This window comes from Crotalus tigris, unplaced genomic scaffold (assembly GCF_016545835.1).
Source record: "Crotalus tigris isolate CLP2741 ecotype Arizona unplaced genomic scaffold, ASM1654583v1 scf7180000019652.295055, whole genome shotgun sequence".
NCBI lineage: Eukaryota > Metazoa > Chordata > Lepidosauria > Squamata > Viperidae > Crotalus > Crotalus tigris.
In genome coordinates, this window is record NW_024097643.1 from 258,532 (window position 1) to 278,514 (window position 19,983).

At 36.9% G+C, this 19,983-nt stretch overlaps 2 protein-coding genes across 2 annotated transcripts; both read right to left on the reverse strand.

Moving 5' to 3' along the window:
- Positions 1-1,615: 1,615 nt before the first annotated feature.
- On the reverse strand, positions 1,616-11,455 carry LOC120317479 (vomeronasal type-2 receptor 26-like). Its single transcript, XM_039364131.1, has 4 exons — positions 11,198-11,455; positions 7,284-7,511; positions 3,780-3,906; positions 1,616-2,532 (listed from the first exon to the last, which is right to left on the reverse strand). Exons 1-4 carry the CDS (start codon positions 11,453-11,455, stop codon positions 1,616-1,618), a joined length of 1,530 nt encoding a protein of 509 aa, XP_039220065.1.
- A 3,766-nt stretch (positions 11,456-15,221) lies between these two features.
- Positions 15,222-19,699, reverse strand: LOC120317480 (vomeronasal type-2 receptor 26-like). Its single transcript, XM_039364132.1, has 3 exons — positions 19,424-19,699; positions 16,444-16,582; positions 15,222-16,262 (listed from the first exon to the last, which is right to left on the reverse strand). The coding sequence occupies exons 1-3, from the start codon at positions 19,697-19,699 to the stop codon at positions 15,364-15,366; spliced, it is 1,314 nt and encodes a 437-aa protein (XP_039220066.1). The 3' UTR covers positions 15,222-15,363.
- Positions 19,700-19,983: the final 284 nt, after the last annotated feature.

Below are 19,983 nucleotides of genomic sequence, written 5' to 3' on the forward strand. Positions count from 1 at the left end.
CAGTAAATATATGTTTTACATCAGAGGTCCCCAAATGTTTCCATTTGGAGGCCTGGAAAGAAAGGGAAGAGCAGGAAAATTTATGTGTGCCTGTGCATGCATGCTTGCGTGCATGCACAAACAGGCTGCTCACATCCCAGTGGTGCTAGTGCCTGTGCACCTGTGCAAATGGAGCCACATGCCCCTGTGGTGCACTAGCATACCATGTGCATGCGCAAATGGGCCGCTAGGACCCACGCAATGCTGATGGTGGCATTAGCCCTCCCACCCAATACTGGAAGCAGTGCTAGTGCCCCTGTGCATACACAAATGGGGCCACTAGCACCAGCACGCATGCATAAATGGGCCCACTAGTGCCTGCATGCAGGTGCAAATGGGACCATTAGCACCCATGTGGAAGCTAGCCCCCTTGCAGCAGCGCTAGCATGAGTGGGGGGAGTGCGTGTACACCAGGCCATGGACTGGTACTGGATGATGGCTCATAGGTTGGAGAAACTCTTTGACTCTAACATTTTTTAAAAAACTATTCTCTCAAATAACAAGGTTTATTTGAGAGAATTCTGCCTAAGGAATTGACTGTTGCAAAATAATTCACATATTCAGCTATAGAATCTGCTTCCATATGAACTTGTAATGACCAGTATATTAGAAAGCCATGCAGAGAATGGAGATCAATGGTTACTAGACATAAGGTTGGTATCATACCTCCAGTACTAGAGAGAGTTTGGTTCTTAAGGACATGGGCACATACATTTTTAAGGTTCTGGTAGGCATCCCTTTGATGGAGTGCATAGTCCTTTGACTTTATCCATTAAATATCTTGTATTGTACTCTTCAATATTTAACATAGTTTGTACCATGACCCCAAAGAACCATAAAATTATTTTAAAGCATCTAAAAATACTTGGATGGGAGAGGCAACATGGGATCCCTTTTTTTGCTAATACTTTCCATTTTAGATATAAATAAATCACCCATTTTTATGTTGATAAATGATTTTTTTCTCAATTTTTCACACCCTCACTTTGTGAAGCAGGTTTGCCAAGAATTCAGGCAGGTTGAAATGTGTTAGCTTCTTATGGCTTTAAATGAAGGAGTCTAGTGTGGAAATTTTGAGTCCAGTGTTTCTCAACCTTATAAATTTTAAGATGTGTGGTCTTCAAATCTCAGAATTCTGCAGGCTCTAGACACCCAAACATTTTTTTTTCTCATCAGGAAATTTCCCCAGACCCTGAGAAGGATTGTTCTTTGTCCATTGTACATCATATATTTTTACTATATGAATTACAACAAAATGTATTTGGGTTTTCCCATATTGTGGGTTTTAACTTTAAGCCATGGTTAGCAGTGTTCCTTTAACTCTACCAGGCATAATAAACAGAACTCATAATTAAACTCCTTTAATTGGAGGATACACAGTATGAAATGGAGGATAAAAGTGAATCTAGAATTAGAGAAAGCATATTATTTTCTTTAAAAATGTGAAGGATTATTATAGGTTCTACAAGATGCAGAGAATGAAATCATTTTTATTCACATCTTTAGGACAAGCTTTGTATTAATTTCTCAGATTGTATTGAGCTTTGCCGCACCATTCTATACAAGTACAGATCTTTCAAAGGGTATTTTCCTTTTTGTTATTTCTTATTAATTGTCCTTTGCTATTAAGATCAGGCCTCAAAATGATGATATAACATTTTGGAGCAAAGATGCAACCCAGTAATCCAGTGCTAGAAACCAGGATGGAGAAGATCTCCACAGCCACCATGTATTTCCCTTTGGTACTTAGATAAGTAGGGACAAATGACAACCAGACGCTGCAGAAGACCAACATGCTGAAGGTAATAAATTTGGCTTCGTTAAATGTGTCTGGCAATTTCCTAGCAAAGAAAGCTACCATGAAGCTGATGACAGCCAGAAAACCCAAGTAGCCCAGAATATAGTAAAACAAGTTACCTGATCCTTCATTACATTCCACTACAATTTCTTCAGGCAGAGTTGTCATATCTAAATTTAGAAATGGAGGATCACTACTCAGCCATATCACACAAATACATGTTTGAATAAGTGAGCCACACAAAATAATAGCAAACGCAAATCTTTTTCCTACCCATTTCCTTATTCCAGCTCCTGGTTTAGTAGCCATGAAAGCAAGAACCACTATGATTGTTTTGGCCAGGACAGAAGAAACAGCCACTGAGAAGATGATCCCAAATATAGTTTGTCGGAAAAGGCAAGTCAGTAACTGGGGGCAGCCGATGAACAACAGAGAACAGAGAAAGCAGAGAAGGAGTGAAATAAGGAGAATGTAAGTGAGAATTTGGTTGTTAGCTTTGACAATGGGAGTCTTCCGGTGCTTAATAAAGATTCCAAGCACCAAGATTGTGGTTATAGAAAGAGAAAGAGCCACAACAGACAAACCTATGCCTAGAGGATCAAGATAACTCAGGTAATTTACTTCCTTGGAAAGGCATTGATTTTTTTCTTTGTTAGGATATTGATCTTCAGGGCATTTGAAGCAGTCATTCATATCTTGGAGAAAGGGAAAGAAACAGAGAGGACATAAAATACATGAGAAGTGGCTGACAGCCTTGTAGATCTGATCTAGATTTTCTCATGGTATAATGCAATATATTTAATTATAATACAATGTGATCAATAATTACGGTAATTCCAAAATACTCCTTTTGTTTAGGACAAAAGCTAGGCTCCTTGCAGGCAGAATCCTTCCAATGAGCTTCTCCTGAAATTCCCAAACTGTTTTCTAGTGAATATTTTGCTTGCAGACTAGTTAAAAACACAAAACAAAACACGAATCCATTTTTCATTGAAAAACCATCCCAACCTTTTAAGCTTTGGGTTACAGTTTTAAAGATTTCTATGGCATAGAAATTCTACTAACCAGAATCCAAATTAAAGAACAGTTGAGATAGGAGCTCTTGTTAAAAAAAAGAAGACTCCCTTTTTACAATTAGTCCCTATTACTGGTAGAGTCAGGATAACTGGATAGAAAATGTGAAAACATTTATCATTTTAGGCAGCAATTGTTTCATCCTCTCAGTGTTCTATTGCCTTATTGGCTCTGGTTACAGGGCACATTCAACCACAAAATGAAAGTAGCCTGGTGCGCTATGCCAACCCTGCTTAGATGAAACCATGATGATGTCACACACCAAGGAAGCACATTTTATAATTGGCAACAATCACATCAAATTATCATAATGAGTCAATATGAAATTTCCACAGAACTAACTGGATGAACAGTTGATTCCAACCCTGTAGGTCTTTAGGTGGTTAAGATGTTGCTTTCTCCCCAGGTTTGGGGATCATGTTTAGTGGGATTTCCAATGTGTGAGTTGTAGAAGTTTTCTTTTCTTTATCATTTTATTGCTTCATATATTTTAGTGTGTTATGTTATTCTGTTCTAATTATTTCAGATACTTTTGTCTTTTGTACACTATCCAGAGCTACATAATTTGGATAAGTGCATACATAAATAAATAAATTTGGGAGGATGAAAAGTAGAATCACTTAAGCAAGAACCAATGAGATTACATAATAAATAAGACAATACACATCCCTGTCTAACTCCTCTTTTTACTGCTATTTCCTTAGTGACCTATCTTTGGTTATTGCAAATGATGTTCAATCTTGTGTTTTCATGAATATTAATAAGTGAAAAGTGTTGGGATATCTTCCTCCTCTCATTCTGCTGTACAATAAAACTAAATTAGTGATATAAATGTTTCATTTGTAGTTTATAGTATGGTGTTTTCTACCTGTCTGATTGGAAATCTTTCCTGACGGACATTCAGCACAACCATAGCAGCAAAATGGTTCCCCTTCTTTGTTTTGTCTGCTGTAGCCTGGGAGGCAGCGGTGGTTACATAGGGACAAGGGCACAACCTGCCCAGGGGAAAAAAGAATCCATTTTAGCCACATTTGTTATTTAGTTAAGCCTCAATGGGGTGTTGCACTCAAATCATGACATCATGGACTTCGGGATGTTTTTATGTTGCTAAGGAAGAAGTTATCCTTAGCTCCCAGATTGTAGATATTGATTTTGAATTTTATCAGTTGCCATGGATAGAAGCAACACTCATTGAATACTTGATTCTAGCCTTCTTTATCTTGGTAAGGAAGTTGGTATTATATTGATACATACAATAGGTACAGTATAAATGTAAATTCTCAGAGTTTTCAGCAATATCTGTTCATTACTTTGCAAAATCATGAATAATGCTAGGCAGAACAATTCTCTATGGGTTTTTTGAAATTCATTTAACAAAAACAAAGTTGCTTCAGAATGGATTTCAAGAGGAAGAAAATTGCAAATAAATGTTCATAAATGAAATGTGATATCCTTGACCTTTTGTTATGACAAGTTGTGAAGGGTTTCTCTTTCATTGTATCTTCCACTGTAGGTCTCCTCAACAGGCCATGGTGATGGACAAAATAATGCCACCTGTATGGTGATGTCACAGCACAACCTTACCCTTACACACTGGTATCCCGACATATGACACAAACATGTAAGTCAGAAGGTTTATGTTATGAAACTATAACATAGGTTTTGTTCTTTGTGCCTCTTCCTACCTCTCCAGTGTCTTCAACAATCTGCAATTGAATTGCTTTTTCACATTTTAGTTTAGTTCAGTTCAGTTTGGTTCACACTCTCACATGAAGATTCCTTCATATTTCACCTCCTGGATTTTTCAATAGCAATAGGAACAACAATAGCAATAGTACTTACATTCATACACTGGTCCATAGTGCTTTACAGCACTCTTTGGGAGGTTTACAGTACCAGTATATTGCCCTCAACAATCTAGGTCCTACTTTTACTGACTTCAGAAGGATTGAAAGCTGAATCAACTTTGAGCCCTATCAGGATTGAACTCCAAGTTGTGGGCAGAGTTAGCCTGCAATACTGCATTCTAACCACTACACTACCACGGTTCTTTTCAAGTAGCAATGCTACTGATGCTGCCTTTTCAAAACTAATGCATGCTTTTGGGACACTGTCCCAAGAATCTCTCTTTCCTCAACTCCATTTTTTCTATATCTAGAACATTTAGAAAAACTATGTACACTCATTATAATTGGCCAGCATCTCAAACCAGAACCTGCTGGATCTTTGACTTTCCAACTTACATATACAATGGATGAGAAAATTTTAAATTACATATCACTTTGTCTTGATTCCCACTCCTTGCTTAGTAACTATCTTTGTTAGTGACCATTGACAAAAATGACAGTAATAAAAAATAATTTTCTAAGCAATGAGCACATTTATGACCAAATTTTGTGTGCCTGGCTATAATGCAAAATGACCCAGTCTACCCTCACCCTCTCCATGGGTCCTTAGGTTTTAATGTCTGATTTTAATTATTTGTGTTTTAATCATATATGTATAGACATATTTTTATGACTGCAAGCTTCCCAGAGTTACCTTATGATAAAATGGGGGGGGGGGCAATAAATTTTATAAATAAAATTAAAATAAATAATGCATGCTGGAGTGAGAGTAATACTGGCACAGTTGTACAAGAGAATTTATCTTGATGAGATAATAACGATCAGTGATCTTTATCTGTCTCTCTCACAGTCATGTGTTCACTTAGTGACCATGTAGCTTAATAACCTGGCTGTTGTAATAGAACATGGTCTCTAAATAAGGAGTGGGCTTCATTTTGTTCTAGATTTATCTGACTTTAAAAAGAATGCCAAGTCTTATTCTACAATACCAATACCAAGTATTGTAGAATTATGAAATTGTTTGTCTTGGACTGTAGAGATCCAGGATTATGTTCTAATCTGAGGGACAGAAGGTCACTGGTTAAGTTTGGAGAACCACTATCTCTTTTGTCTTACCTCTTATGATTGTTGTAGAGAAATAAAATTGGAGAGCTATTTGCACCATTTATTAAAGAGAATGAGTAAGATATAATACACTTAAATGAAATTTATATCAGAAAAGTTTAAATGTGAAGCCCTGTTTGGCCAGAAAGAGGATGTCATTTTAAAAAGAAATGATTGATAATATTATTGCATTAAAAGTTACTTATTGAGAAATGTATGGACTTTCTTTGTCCCAAAGGTGCTTTTTTCTTTGCAAATGTTTCAAAGCAGCTCTAGTTTGATAAGATTCTCTCTATTAGGCTTAAGCTAATAATAATAATAATAATAATAATAATAATAATAATAATAATGATGATGATGATGATGATGATGATGATAAAGTTGGAAGGGACCTTGGAGGTCATTGAGTCCAACCCCCTGCTCAGACAAGAACCCTACACCATTTCAGACAAATGGCTGTCCAGTCTCTTCTTAAAAACTTCCAGTGTTGGAGCATTCACCACTTCTGGAGGCAGGTTGTTCCATTGGTTAATTGTTCTAACTGTCAGGAAGTTTCTCCTTAGTCTAAGTTGCTTCTCTCCTTGATCAGTTTCCATCCATTGCTTCTTGTCCTGCCTTCAGGCACCTTGGAGAATAGCTTGACTCCCTCTTCTTTGTGGCAGCCCCTGAGATATTGGAACACTGCTATCATGTCCCCCCTCGTATTTCTCTTCGTTAAACTAGACATACCCAATTCCAGCAACCGTTCCTTATATGTTTTAGCCTCCAATCCCCTAATCATGTTTGTTGCTCTTCTCTTTCTAGAGTCTCAGCATTTTTTTTACATCGTGGTGACCAAAACTGGATGCAGTATCCCAAGTGTGGCCTTACTAAAGCATTGTAAAGTGGTATTAATACTTCACGTGATCTTGATTCTATCCCTCTGTTAATGCAGCCCAGCACTGTGTTGGCTTTTTTGGCAGCTGCAGCACACTGCTGGCTCATATATAAGTGATTGTCCACTAGGACTCCGAGATCCCTCTCACAGTTACTACTATTGAGCAAGGTACCCCCTATACTATACCTGTACATTTGGTTTGAATTCAATTGGATATTCAAGTGCTATCTCTGGTTCTTTAACCTGATGATTTACAACATATTAGCTCCACATTTACTTGTATCTAAGAGAAGCTACTTCTTTTGTGCCCCTTCTTGATCTTCATTTACCTCAGTGTCTCTTCTGTTCATCATTTAGTTCTGTATTGATATTTTGTTATTTGACCTAACCAATCAGAGGAGAGATGCAAGAAATTATGAAATAGAGAAATATGTTCCTTACAATTCCCTTAGATGACTGTTACCCTTAATGAGAATGAATGGGACCCAGTTATGCATGAGCTTTAGTTAATATATAAATTTTATATCTTGATGTTTAGTCCTACCTCTCCAAATGTATAATGCCAGGTGATAATCTTCTCATTAATAGACAATTGTTTGTCCCATGAAGCTTGAGGATCCATTTTCCCGACTTTCACTTTTAAGAAAGATTGATTTGGAAAAGTTATCCAGTTGATAATATCAAATCCACCTACTAATTCACCATTCTCATTAAAAAACAAGGTGTCTCCAGCAGAGTTGTTAAATGAGATTTCCTTCAGAAAAGGGTGGATCTTTAGGTGACGAAAACCAAGGATAGGTTTTATAAAATTGTATTTACCTGCTTGTTTCTGAACTATATATACCACCCATTCTTAAAACATCTCAACAATTTGCAATATATGCACCCACTAAAAATCAAGGCACTAAAACAGTTAGATTTACAATTTAAAAGAACAATGGAGATAAATAGCAATAATAATTAAAATTAGCAATGTGAGCAATTGAAGACTGGTACGCAGGTTTAGATGACTACCCAACAGCTACAAAACCAGTTCTGTTTTCTCAGTCTGATATCTGCTAAGCAGCAAGCTGGTGGTAGAGTAGCATAATCCTCAATTAATGTCTTATTCCAAGTCCAGAATACACATGCCTGTCCTGTGTCTGATTGCCTAACTGCAGATTTTCCTCTCTTGCAGGAGAAAAACACTTCTTCAACTGCTTTTTGTTGCTGTGCAGGCTATGCTTCCTTGAAAGGTCCTAACCCTTGACCTTGATTAATTAATTATTAGCTGTCTGAAGTTGGCATGATCCTAATCAATTTCACCCCAAAGGTTTCTTTTTGTCTCCTAAGCAGCTGTGTCAGGTCATTCCATTCAAGATGCATTCCTCACTGTGTGTTTGCTTGTTGTTGTTCAGTCATCAAGGGTTGTGACCACAGCCCCATGGACAATAGTATACCAGATTTCCCTGTCCTCCACTGTCTCCTGGAGTTTGCCCAAATCCATGTTCATTGTGTCAATGACACTATCTAATCATCTCACACTCTGCTGTCCTCTTCTTCCTTTTCTTCCATTTCCCCCCAGAGTCTTTTCTAATAAGTCCTCTCTTCTCATTTGGTGACCAAAGTATTTCAGCTTCATCTTCAGTATCTGTCTTTCCAAGGAATTATTAGAGTTGATTTCCTTTAGGATTGACTGATTTGATCTCCTTGCAATCCAAGAGACCCTCAATAGCCCTGCCCTAGTTACTTTGGTAGGAATGGCACATATTCTATATCCTGCAGCCTTAGATTGCTATCTATTCATAAAAAAGTAGGCTTGCTTAATGTGAAGAACATTACCTGAAAATGTTGTAGTTTTGAAGACTCAACAATCCCCAATCTGTGTTTAATTTTGGATGAATCCATAGCATGGAAAGCATGAGCCACAGCATAGATTGCATTGTAGATGCTGTGGCTTTGACCCGTCATCTGCATTTCAAAAAGAGGTCCAGGAATGTTCTCCAGCTGCTCATTTCCAGTGCAGGATGTCAGCTGATTCTCCCCTGCACCTGCATCTTCAAATTCACAGTCAAATGCTTGTTCCCAGAAAAGCTTGACAAAGCCATCCGCTTCAGAACCTGGATTCAATTTATGAAGGAAATTTTGGAAATCTCTCATCTCCTTGGAATGAATTGCAAATGATAAGGCTCCATGGAAGATCTGTATACTTATCTGTCTGTGAAATGTTTCAGATGAGAAATCCCAAGAAGCAGTCACAACCCACACTTTGTCAATAGGCTGTAATTTGAAATTGTTAACCACAAGCTCCAACCAATGAATATCCAACATGGCATGTGTATCTGCCTTTGCAACAACTACACTGGCATTTGACTGATGGAGCGATAGAACTATATTCTTTAATTGACTGATCAGTTTATCTATCTGAAAAAAATACTCATGACTAGGTGTTCTTTCTGTGAAGGCTACACAGATTTCTTTCTCAAAAAGCAGATATGATAAGATTTGCACAAACATTTCTCCTTTCTCATCTCCTAGGGCAATAATCCCAACCCATTTCCACTGAAAATATAACAGAAGCTGGACAAGTCCATTCAATTGAAAAGTTTCACTAGGAGTCATCTGGTATAAGAAAGCAAGTTGATATTTTTCTCTTACTGCTGGAGAAAAGAAGTTATAGGTGACCTAGAGGAGATTAGAGAGATGTTCATCCTTTGGTTAGTGACTTCCATGCATTTGTTTGACACCTAAAGATTATTTTCCTTACTTTCAAGAATTCTAGACATTTTTGAAGAAATTCAATGAAGGCAATGTAAGATGTTGGACTTGCACTGTAGAGATCTAAGTTCTAATTCTTCTTCAGCCCACCAACATTCATTGGTAGGTTTGGGCCAGTTTTTCTTTTTCAGTCAATCTACCTCATAGGGTTGTGAATTGGGATGGGAGGGTTAGGAATGTGAAATTCTATAAAAGGTGGAACAACAAACAAGTCAACAAACAATACACACAAAATATTATCCCATTTTACTCTTTTATTTCCATTTTAATTTTGGCCAAATACCCAATTAAAATGGGAAGTGCCTTTAATATCTGGTTCCAAAATGGAGTGAGGGGTGAGAATAATAGAAATTGCTTTATTTTGATGGACCTCAGATTTGTTTTTCTAAGTGATTTCATCAGAGATTCTTTAATCTTTCCTTTCCCTTTTCTTTTTAAAGTCATTTTAATCTCCAGAATTTTGAAATCCTCTAGTCACTTTTCAGGGGAATTCCACATTATGTTATTAGTGGAAGATCAATGCTGGATCATATTAAGTGCTTTGGATCTGGCAATCAGCCTCTTAATACCTTCTTAACTCAAATGTGTTTATTTGAGGCCATGCAGGTACTATCCAAGTCCAACATTTTTCCTTAATTTTCCTTAAGAAACAACCCACAGTTCAGCAAGGGTAGTCAGGCTGGATCTGAAGCATCTTTGTTTGCTTCAAATCTAAATACTGTACACCTTTATATAGAAACTATTTTTGTAAAAGCAAATAAAGAAGTCTATACTGTGATATTGTACATGAAATAGCAGGGAAAACCATTATATATAATACAATATATATCTTAAGATTAGGCATTTCCCCCCCCATCTTTACCAAACATGCTTGGAAAGACAGGAATAAAACAGAGCTGGAAGGGACTTTGGAGGTCTTCTAGTCTAACCCCCTTCACAAGCAGGAGATTCTCTACCATTTCATATCCAGTCTCTTTTTAAAAATCTGCATTGATGAAGCAGCCACAACTTCTGAAGGCGAACTCTTCCACTGGTTATTTGTTGTCATATTAACTATTAGTATCCTTACCTGAAGATTACACCATTCAAATGCTTCTGATTATCATTTCTTGCAAACTAACAAAAATAAGGAAGGGAAAGGGAAAGGAAAGGAAAGGAAAAGAAAAGAAAAGAAAAGAAAAGGAGCTTTATTTTTGCATTTTTCCAAGAGTTTGATAGGTAGATAGTGAGATAGAAAGATTGTGTTGGATAGATAACATTTCCCAAAGAAGCCTACAGTTCTTGCATACTTGATAATTTCCCACTTAACAAAGTCCAGCTTGACAAAGTCCAACTCTGTTTGGTTTTTGAGAGCAAACAAAATTCATTGAGAGCTTTCAAGGGTGAATGACTCACACACTTCAAACTGGATTGTTGCAACAATTAGGATTCTTTTGCAATTTCTTTGAAGCAAAGTGGGTTAACATCTTCACAGCATCAACATCAGTTGAAAAGGAGTTATTCTTCAGCTAAATACCAAAACATTTTCTATTTTTCAATCTCTCTTGAATCTCCCCCTCAAGTGAACAAATGAAATTGAATTGCCATAATAATATTATTTTCAACTTATTACACTCTGGTTTCTCTCAAGTGGACTTTTATTTTCACACTGGTTATTTTTATTTTACTGATAGAAACTTTCATTATCTCTACCCATCTTACCTGAGAAATTTTGTAAAGGGTTAAGATGGAGGCCATATGTAGAGTGATTTCAGAATCAAGACCCCCAATGGCTGCTATCAGATTCCTTTCAACATCACACTTGTAATTGGGGACGGTCTTGTTATGGCGAGATACAAGGTTCAGCGTATTTTGATAAGCCATGCGTGCACTGAAGTAACTTTCATAGATCTGGAACCCCAAGGTGATGTTGGGTAAAAGTTTTAGGTTTTCATTGATCTCATTCACAGCAAACACCATTGACAGAACATGCTGATAGTTCTTGGGCACTGTGCTAGAACAAGAAGAACATTGTATGTATGTACACACAATCTTGTACAGTTACTGGAATCACGCTCCTGTTTAATACCCATAATGGGACATAACAAACAACAAAATGGTTGCAGCTAAAGGTTGACTAGAGCCATGGTGGTGCAGTGGTTAAAATGCAGTACTGCCAACAATTTGATTACTTTGATCCTGACTGGATCGAGGTTGACTCAGTCTTCCATCCTTCCAAGGTCGGTAAAATGAGGACCCAGTTTGTTGGAGGCAATATGCTGACTCTGTAAGCTGCTTAGAGAGGGCTGTAAAGCACTGTGAAGCAGTATACACAGTAAGTCTAAGTGCTATTGCTATTGTCAGACTTTAAAATAATTTGGTACTTTTGAAACAAATCCTCAGAGATCTGAGGAATGAAGGAAGTAAGAGAGGGAGAGAGGGAGAGAGGGAAGGAAGGAAGGAAAGAAGAAAGGGTTAAGGATCAAACAAGTTCCTTTACTGCACTGTATTCTATTCTTCCTTAAATGTTGTTTAACTACATAAAGAAATGTTATCTGGTCAGCTAGGATACATTAGAAAATACTGTGTAGCAGCAAGATTTAATCTAGATGATGTATCTTTAGAATATAAAATGAACATACAGCACAGATTTTGTATGCTTAATTTATATAAAAGGCAAAGTGAGGAACTATGCAGAGAAATAATAATTATGAAAACAGAAGTGGTAAGATAAAGATTCATATTATCCTCTTAATTGTCTAACTTATTTTTGAAATTATAAGACTGGCAGGATTGGACATGATGACAATACAGATCAGACTTGGAAGCTGATTTTAATGAAATGGAAGCAGCAAGCAGTCCACCAACTGAAAAAGTGCAGCACATTTTTTTCGCTGAACAAATTTCTTATATTTGTAATGGAATAATGGACCTAATAATGGACTGCAAAGAGCCACAATATTAATTTTTCAAATATGACTTGTTGACAACTGTCAGACCATTATCTATGTCAATAATGGAAATTGCCTTACTGTGAAGAATTCTATGGTAGCCTAAGGAGTAAATAACCTTATTATAAAATAACCTTTTTCATGATTAGTAGCATTTCCTCAGGGGCATTGAACAATTAGACACTGCCAAAGTCCTAAATGAGAGCAAAACTTAGAACAAGCTTTTATGAAGCATTCGTACTAATTTTTAAACAAAACTTCTTCCTTCCTTCCTTCCTTCCTTCCTTCCTTCCTTCCTTCCTTCCTTCCTTCCTTCCTTCCTTCCTTCCTTCCTTCCTTCCTTCCTTCCTTCCTGCATTTCTGCTGGCCTGCCTGCCTGCCTGCCTAATATTTTAAAACTTCATTTAGGCCATTTGTTGATAGCTTTGTTTATATGAACAAGATGAGGTCTGTCTTTCTTTAAGAAGCGTAACTCCACATTCCTTTGTTTCTCATAACTACTTAGGTGATTATTTAAACATTTTGTCAGAGAGGGCAAAAAAAAAAGGTTTCCTTACGTATACATGTCTTCAACCATTGCCAGGGGATCCTCAGTGAAAAATAATGGATCGAATTTTGGCATGAAGAGTTGAGAAAAGATTGCACCAATGATGAAGTCTCCGGGCTGATAATACTCATGTTGAATAGGAAGGGAATAATTCACACAACATGAATTAGGAAGAGCTTTCCCCTCAATTTGTGGAAACACTAAAAGTAGCAGCAAAAGGAAGAGCTTTGACATCTGCAAGAATGAAGAAGTACCTTCTCTTATACACCAAATCCTTTACCTCAGTCTAGTGCCATCGTCATACTAAGTGTGACACTTAGTGATTTCCAGACTTCTGAAAAATGTTTTCCAAAAAGGATAAAAGAAACAGACTGAAATAGGGTTACTATTGCATGTGCCTATAGACTTATAAAGCTTAATCAGTCTTTCCAGAATAGAAGATAAATCACAGCACTTTGTGATAATGACAGGAATTACCATCTCAAGAGGATTGTAACCTCCATGACATCAGAAATTATGAAGAAAACATGTTTATCATATCTTGTTATGATATAACAGAATAATAGAACAGCAAAGATGGAAGAATTGGTCTTCTTGTACACCCATGTTCAAGTAGGAGACTCTATACCATTCTGGACAAATGGCTGTTCTGAAAAACCTCCAGTGATGGAGCACCCATAACTTCTGGAAGCAAGCTGTTCTGCTGATTAATTGTTCTGTCAGGAATTTTTTTCCTTAGTTCTAGGCTGGTTCTCTCCTTGATTAGTTTCTATCCATTACTTGTTGTCCTGCCTTCAGGTGCTTTGGACAATAGGTGACCCCCCTCTTCTTTGTGGCAGCTTCCTTGATATTGGAAGATTGCTCTCATATCCTTCTCTTCATTAGACTAGACAAACCCAGTTCCTCTAACTGTTCTTCATATGATTTAGCCTCCAGTCCCCAATTATCTTTGTTGCTCTTCTCTGCACTCTTTCTAAAATTTCAACATCTTTTTATATTGTGGCAAGCAAAACAGAATGTAACATTTCAAGAGTGGTTTTAGAAATGCAAATCTTAGATATGGAAATGGTACCTGGCTATAAGATGATGGGTGGGGAAATGACAAGGAGTAACTGTAGCATATAGCTAGGAAAAAAATAATTCTGTTCCAATATATTAAGAGGACACATGGTTTCACAGTAAATATATGTTTTATATGGCCAAGAAAACTCTCTGGAACCAACATGTAAAGAAACTGAAGTAAGAAGGTCTGTTAAAAAGAATTCTGCCTAAGGAATAGAGTACTGCTAAATCACATATTTAGCTAAAGAATCTGCTTCCATATGATCTTGTGATGTTATATACCTTAGAATGCATTGCAGAGTAGTGAAGATAAGTTTATGAGTGGCTAGTAGGCATAAGTTGGTATTATACCTCCAGGATTAGAAATAAGTTGGTTCTTAAGGGCATGATTATATCCACATTTAAGTTTCCTATAGGCATCCTGTAGGCATTTGATCAGTTGAGGAAATAATATGATGGAGTGCATAGTCCTTTGACTTTATCCATTAAATATGTTGTACTGCATTCTTATGACCCAAAAGAACCATAAAATTATCTTAAAAGTAATTAAAAATGCTTGGATAGGAGGGCAGACATGGGGTATAATTAAACCAGCCATTTTCACTTTCATAATTTTTTATGATGCCTCACTTTGTGAAGCAGGTGGGCCAAGAATTCAGACAGGTTGAAATGGGTCAGCTTGTTATGGCTTCACATGAAGGAGTCGACTCTGAGCCCAGTGTTTCTCAACCAAAATAATTTTATGATGTGTGGCCTTCAGTTTCCCAGCCAGCAGGCTCTAGCCAGCCAACCATTTTTATTCTTACCTAGAAACTTCCACAGACGCTGAAAAGGAGTGCCCATTATACATTATATTTTCACATATTGCAAGTTTAACTTTAAACAATGGTTAGCAATCTGCCTTTTATCGCACCAGTCAAAATAAATAGCAGTCATAATGGAACTCTTTTAATGAGAGGATATATAATATGAAATAAATATGAAATGGAGGATAAAAGTGAACATAGATATACAGTTTATACAGTGAAATAAATACAGTATCCTGTCTTTGTTCAGCTGGTTTAAGATCTGAAAAAGAAATATAATCAAATATGTTTACTTTCTAATGATGTTTTCAAGTAGGTCAGGTCACAAAACTGATGTTGCAGGGATTCCAGGAATATTATTTTATTGTTATAGGTTATATTAACAGACAGTGAGGTCAAGTTGGGGCTATTCTGAGTCTTTATCTTACACTTTCTTCTTCACAACTGAGCAACATTTTATCTTTCCAATTTTCTTCTCAAAGCCAATGCTAAGTTTTCAAAATCAATGGATATGAGTAATTGTTAATTTTTTGTTTTTAGGTGCTCCTTTGTATTGAGTTCTGGCCTCAGTACAATTATGTAACATTTAGGGAAAAATAAAGATCCCAATATTCCTATACTGGAAGCCAAGATGGAGAAGATCTCCACAGCTACCATGTATTTTCCTTTGGTGCTCAGATAAGTTGGGACAAAAGACACCCATACGCTACAGAATACCAGCATGCTAAAAGCAATAAATTTGGCTTCATTAAAAGTGTCTGGCAGCTTCCGAGCAAAGAAAGCCACAATGTAGCTGATAAGAGCCAGCAATCCCATATAGCCTAAAATATAATAGAACATGTTGCCTGATCCTTCATTGCATGTGACCACAATCTCTTCTGGAAGAGAATGCATGTCCAGATTTGGGAAGGGAGGGCCAGTATATAGCCACAGTATGCAAATACTTGCTTGAATGCAGGAACAACAGAGAATCAGAGAGTTGGAAAATCTTTTCCCCACCCATTTTCTCATTTTTGATCCTGGCTTAGTGGCCATAAAAGCTAGAACCACTGTGATGGTTTTGGCCAAAACTGAAGAAACAGCAACTGAGAAGATGATCCCAAAAGCAATTTGGCGAAGAAGACAGGTCAGCAATTGGGGTTGACCAATGAATAGCAAGGAAGAGAGGAAGCAGAGGAAGAGGGAAACAAGGAGAATATAAGTGAGATTCCGGTTGTTAGCTTTGACAATGGGAGTATTCCGATGTTTTATGAAAATTCCAAGTACTGCCACTGTGGTCACAGAAAATGATAAAGCCAGAATAGTCAAAGTGATGCCTAAAGTTTCATTATAAGACAAGAAATTTAAAACTTTGGGAATGCAGATATTTTTTCCCTTGTTTGGATATTGTTCTTCTGGACAGTCTAAGCAGTCATCCATATCTGTGAAAATATATATTTCAGAATTCATTATTTCAAATTGTGCATATTTTAGTTTACCAAATTTACTAATTGAAATCATTCTATGTAAAAAAAATATCAATGGACAGCTATGGGTCTTGGAACGGAAATGTGTGTGTCTTTATGGATATACCCATTTGCACATGTACAAGCATTACAATACAATATTTCCTACCTCTTTCATTTGAAAACTTTCTTGATGGACAAGTATTGCAATCATAACAACAAAATGGCTCCCCTTCCTTCCTTTTCTTTCTGGAACCTGGTGGGCAATGATCATTGCACAGAGCAAGAGGTATTGTCTATTCATTATTGAGAGAGAGAAATGTATTTTATTCCCTTGAATCCAACTTTTTTTTGGAAATCAGTACATGCAACATAAACCTCTAGAAATATTCATATGCATGTGTTAATTTTGTCTGCTTGTGTCTTTGTGTTTGTAGGAAATCTACAATAAAAACATCCTTTTTATGATCTGCAATCTCTTAATTGGATGTAAAGTCAGGGTTATTGGATGGATCTGAGTGTTTCCTGGCCAGATGCTCTTCCTGATGCCACATGTTGTTCATAGCAAATATTTTTTTCTTTGCCCCCTGAGGGGGAGATAGGATTGAACTCTCAATTTTTCAAGTGGGAGGCAACTGTCTTCAGCACAGGGCCACTAATCTGCTCTTTTAGGAAATCTAAAATAATCCCCCAAAACTAATTGTATAAAGGACAGGGAGAAAACAAATAACAACAACAACAACAACAACAACAGTAGTAGTAGTAGTAGTAGTAGTAGTAGTAGTAGTAGTTAGAAGGGACTTTGGAAGTCTTCTAGTCCAACCCCCTGCTCAGTCAGGAAACCCTATACTATTTCAGACAAATGGCCGTTCAGTCTTTTCTTAAAAATTTCCAGTGTTAGAGCATTCACAACTTCTGGAGGCAAGTTGTTCCACTGATTAATTGTTCTAACTATCACCATGTGGCCTGGGGCTAATGTGACTTGTAAGTTTAGGCAATAAGGAGGGCCTAAAACCTAGACCGGCAAGACTCAATAATAAAAATGCATCTCCTCGATCAGAGGTATTAAAGATACCCAGTAGAACCTTCTTGGGGCAACTAAGCATTTTCCCATTTGAAAGCTCTCCATTTCCTTGCAGAAAAAGAGAACAGAAGCCATCAATTTCTTTCAGTCCCCCTTCCCCTTGCAAACTAGCTTTACTTATCCACAAATTTCACAAACAGGATCAAAAACATCAAGTATGTCCTCATCCAGACACTTATTTTTAAAATATTGGGAATCGTTAATTGCTGAGAAGAAGGGTATCTATTTTGGTTTTCAAACTGGAAACAATTGGCATCCTACCTGGTTAAAATGGGTCGGCCATGTGATTTTTCTTTCATTGATGGAGAACTTTCTCCCTGAGGGTGCTTGAGGATCCATTTGTCCCACTTTTACTTTCACGAAGGATTTGTTAGGGAAAGTAACCCAGTTGATAATGTCAAATCCAGCTAGCAATTCACCCTTCTTGTCAAAAGACACCTTGTCTCCGGCACTGTTATTAAAGGAGACTTGACTTAGGAAATGGTAAAGCTGGAATAAATGAAGTTTTGACAAGTATTACCAAAGTGGTGGGAAAAGTGAAAAATGTTTTGCTTGGAATAAAGTTTTGCTATACTCTGAAGCTATTTAATTATTTTATCATTCCATTATTGGTGGTCTCATTATTTCCTTCCCCAATCAAATATTTTAGTTCAACTCAGTTTTTAAAAGGATACTAAGAACTAGCAGATAATGTATTTCAAATTTAAAAATAAATATATATTTTTTTGCATAGAAATATCTTGATACACCTACGTCACTGGTGTTATGATTACTGTAAATTTATATGCTGTCTGCTTCCCAGAGAGGCTGGGCAGGTATCCAAGTGATTATTGAGCAATTATGTATACTTTTCCTGCTATCACTTATTATGCAATTTTTTATTATTTACTTAAGTTAGAATATTCTGCAAAATGACGGATTTGATATCTAGGTATAAATTCTGGATTTTGTAGCATCATGCATCTGCAAGAATAAACTTCTCATTTCTTTCAAAACTTACAAAAATGATAGTCTTTTATTACACTATGGAGTCTACTTGCATATATTTTACCTACATTGTTTTCAGGTAGTCCTAGACTTACAGCCATGCATTTATTGATCATTCAAGGTTACAATCACACTGAAAAAATAACTTATGATTGGTCTTTGCATTTCTGACTATGGCAGCATCCTCAAAGCCATGTGATCCAAATTTGGGTGCTTGGCATCTGGTATATATTTAGACAGTTGCAGTGTCTTGGGATCATATGATCACTATTTGTGACCTTCCCATCCAGCTTTTGATAGTAAAGTCAATGAGAGAAGCTGGATTCACTTAACAATCATGTAATTCTCTCAACAACTACAATGACTCACTTAACAATCAGGACAAAAAGAGTTATAAAATTGGGCAGGACTCACTTAACAACTGACTTGCTTAGCAATGGAAATTTTGATCCCCATTGTGGTCATAAATCAAGTGAATAATCACTGTCTCACCTTCACTGTATCTCCTTTGGGAATGCACAGTAATGCATTATATACAGCATGAGAATCCTTCTTATATAAATCAAAGCATTAATATTAACAATAACATTGATGATCAAAAAAATCTGCCTTCGAGCTGAAATGTTACCTGAAAATATTGTGATTTAGAAGTCCTTGGATGATCTCTAACCAACAATGCTCCATATTTCTCTTTGGATGAATATAATGTATGCAAAGCGCGCACCACAGCATAAACAGCATTATAAACACTGTAGCTTTGACTAGTCATGCTCATTTCAAAAAAAGGGTGTGAGAGGTTTTCTAGTTTCTCATTGCCAGTGCAGCTTCCCTGGTTCTTCATGTCTATTGCAGAAGCTGGAAATGAGCATTTAAATGCTTGTTCCCAGAAGACTCTGATAAAATGATCGGTAAGAGAATGGGGATCCTGGAAGAGAAGGAAATTCTGAAATGCTGACATCTCAGAGGTGTGACTTGTGAAGGACAAGGCACCATGGAAGATCTGCATATTTAAATTATTTAAAAAGGGCTCCACTGAAAAATCCCAATGGGCTGTCATCACCCATACCTTCTCCACTGGGAGTATCATGTCTGATTCAGCGAGATTGAGCACTAGCTGCAAATCTAACATCATGTGAGCATCAGCACTTATAACGCAGACATTGACACTTGCTCTACTCAGCAACAGGGCTATTTCCCTAAACATGTCATTGAAACTAACAATACCAAAAATGTTGCTTTGGAGTGGCATTCGTTCAGTAAAGGCAATACAGATTCCATTATCAGAAAAGCTTTTTTCTAAGGTCTTCACAAAAGTTTCTCCTTTATCATCGTCCATGGCCATGATCCCAATCCACTTCCATTGAAAATGAAGCAACAGCTGGACAATCCCAGTATACTGATGTGCTTCATTAGGTACCATGCGGTATAAGAAAGACAGGTGGCTTATATCATTCACTGGTGGAGTATATAAACAATAGGTGACCTAAAGAACATAATTCCATTTATATTGGGGAAATACAAAAATATCTATAGGGTCAGGTACTTTTCTATAATGCTAGTTCTTTTTCTCATGTTGACAACCTCAAATTGCCTTCTCTTCTCCACTTTAACTTCATAAAAGTGTAG

What these genes read in the sequence shown, in the direction of transcription:
- LOC120317480 (XM_039364132.1), bottom strand. Translation starts at nt 19,699, where the DNA reads ATGGCCATGGACGATGATAAAGGAGAAACTTTTGTGAAGACCTTAGAA. An exon ending in TGATACTCCCAGTGGAGAAG is followed by an intron (nt 16,583 to 19,423) that starts GTATGGGTGATG and finishes AATAATGAATAG; the next exon opens with ACAATACCTCTTGCTCTGTG. An exon ending in TGAAAGAGGTAGGAAATATT is followed by an intron (nt 16,263 to 16,443) that starts GTATTGTAATGC and finishes ATATTTTCACAG; the next exon opens with ATATGGATGACTGCTTAGAC.
- LOC120317479 (XM_039364131.1), bottom strand. Translation starts at nt 11,455, where the DNA reads ATGGTGTTTGCTGTGAATGAGATCAATGAAAACCTAAAACTTTTACCC. An exon ending in CCCTTTACAAAATTTCTCAG is followed by an intron (nt 7,512 to 11,197) that starts GTAAGATGGGTA and finishes CGTCACCTAAAG; the next exon opens with ATCCACCCTTTTCTGAAGGA. An exon ending in GGCATTATACATTTGGAGAG is followed by an intron (nt 3,907 to 7,283) that starts GTAGGACTAAAC and finishes TCCCCTGGGCAG; the next exon opens with GTTGTGCCCTTGTCCCTATG.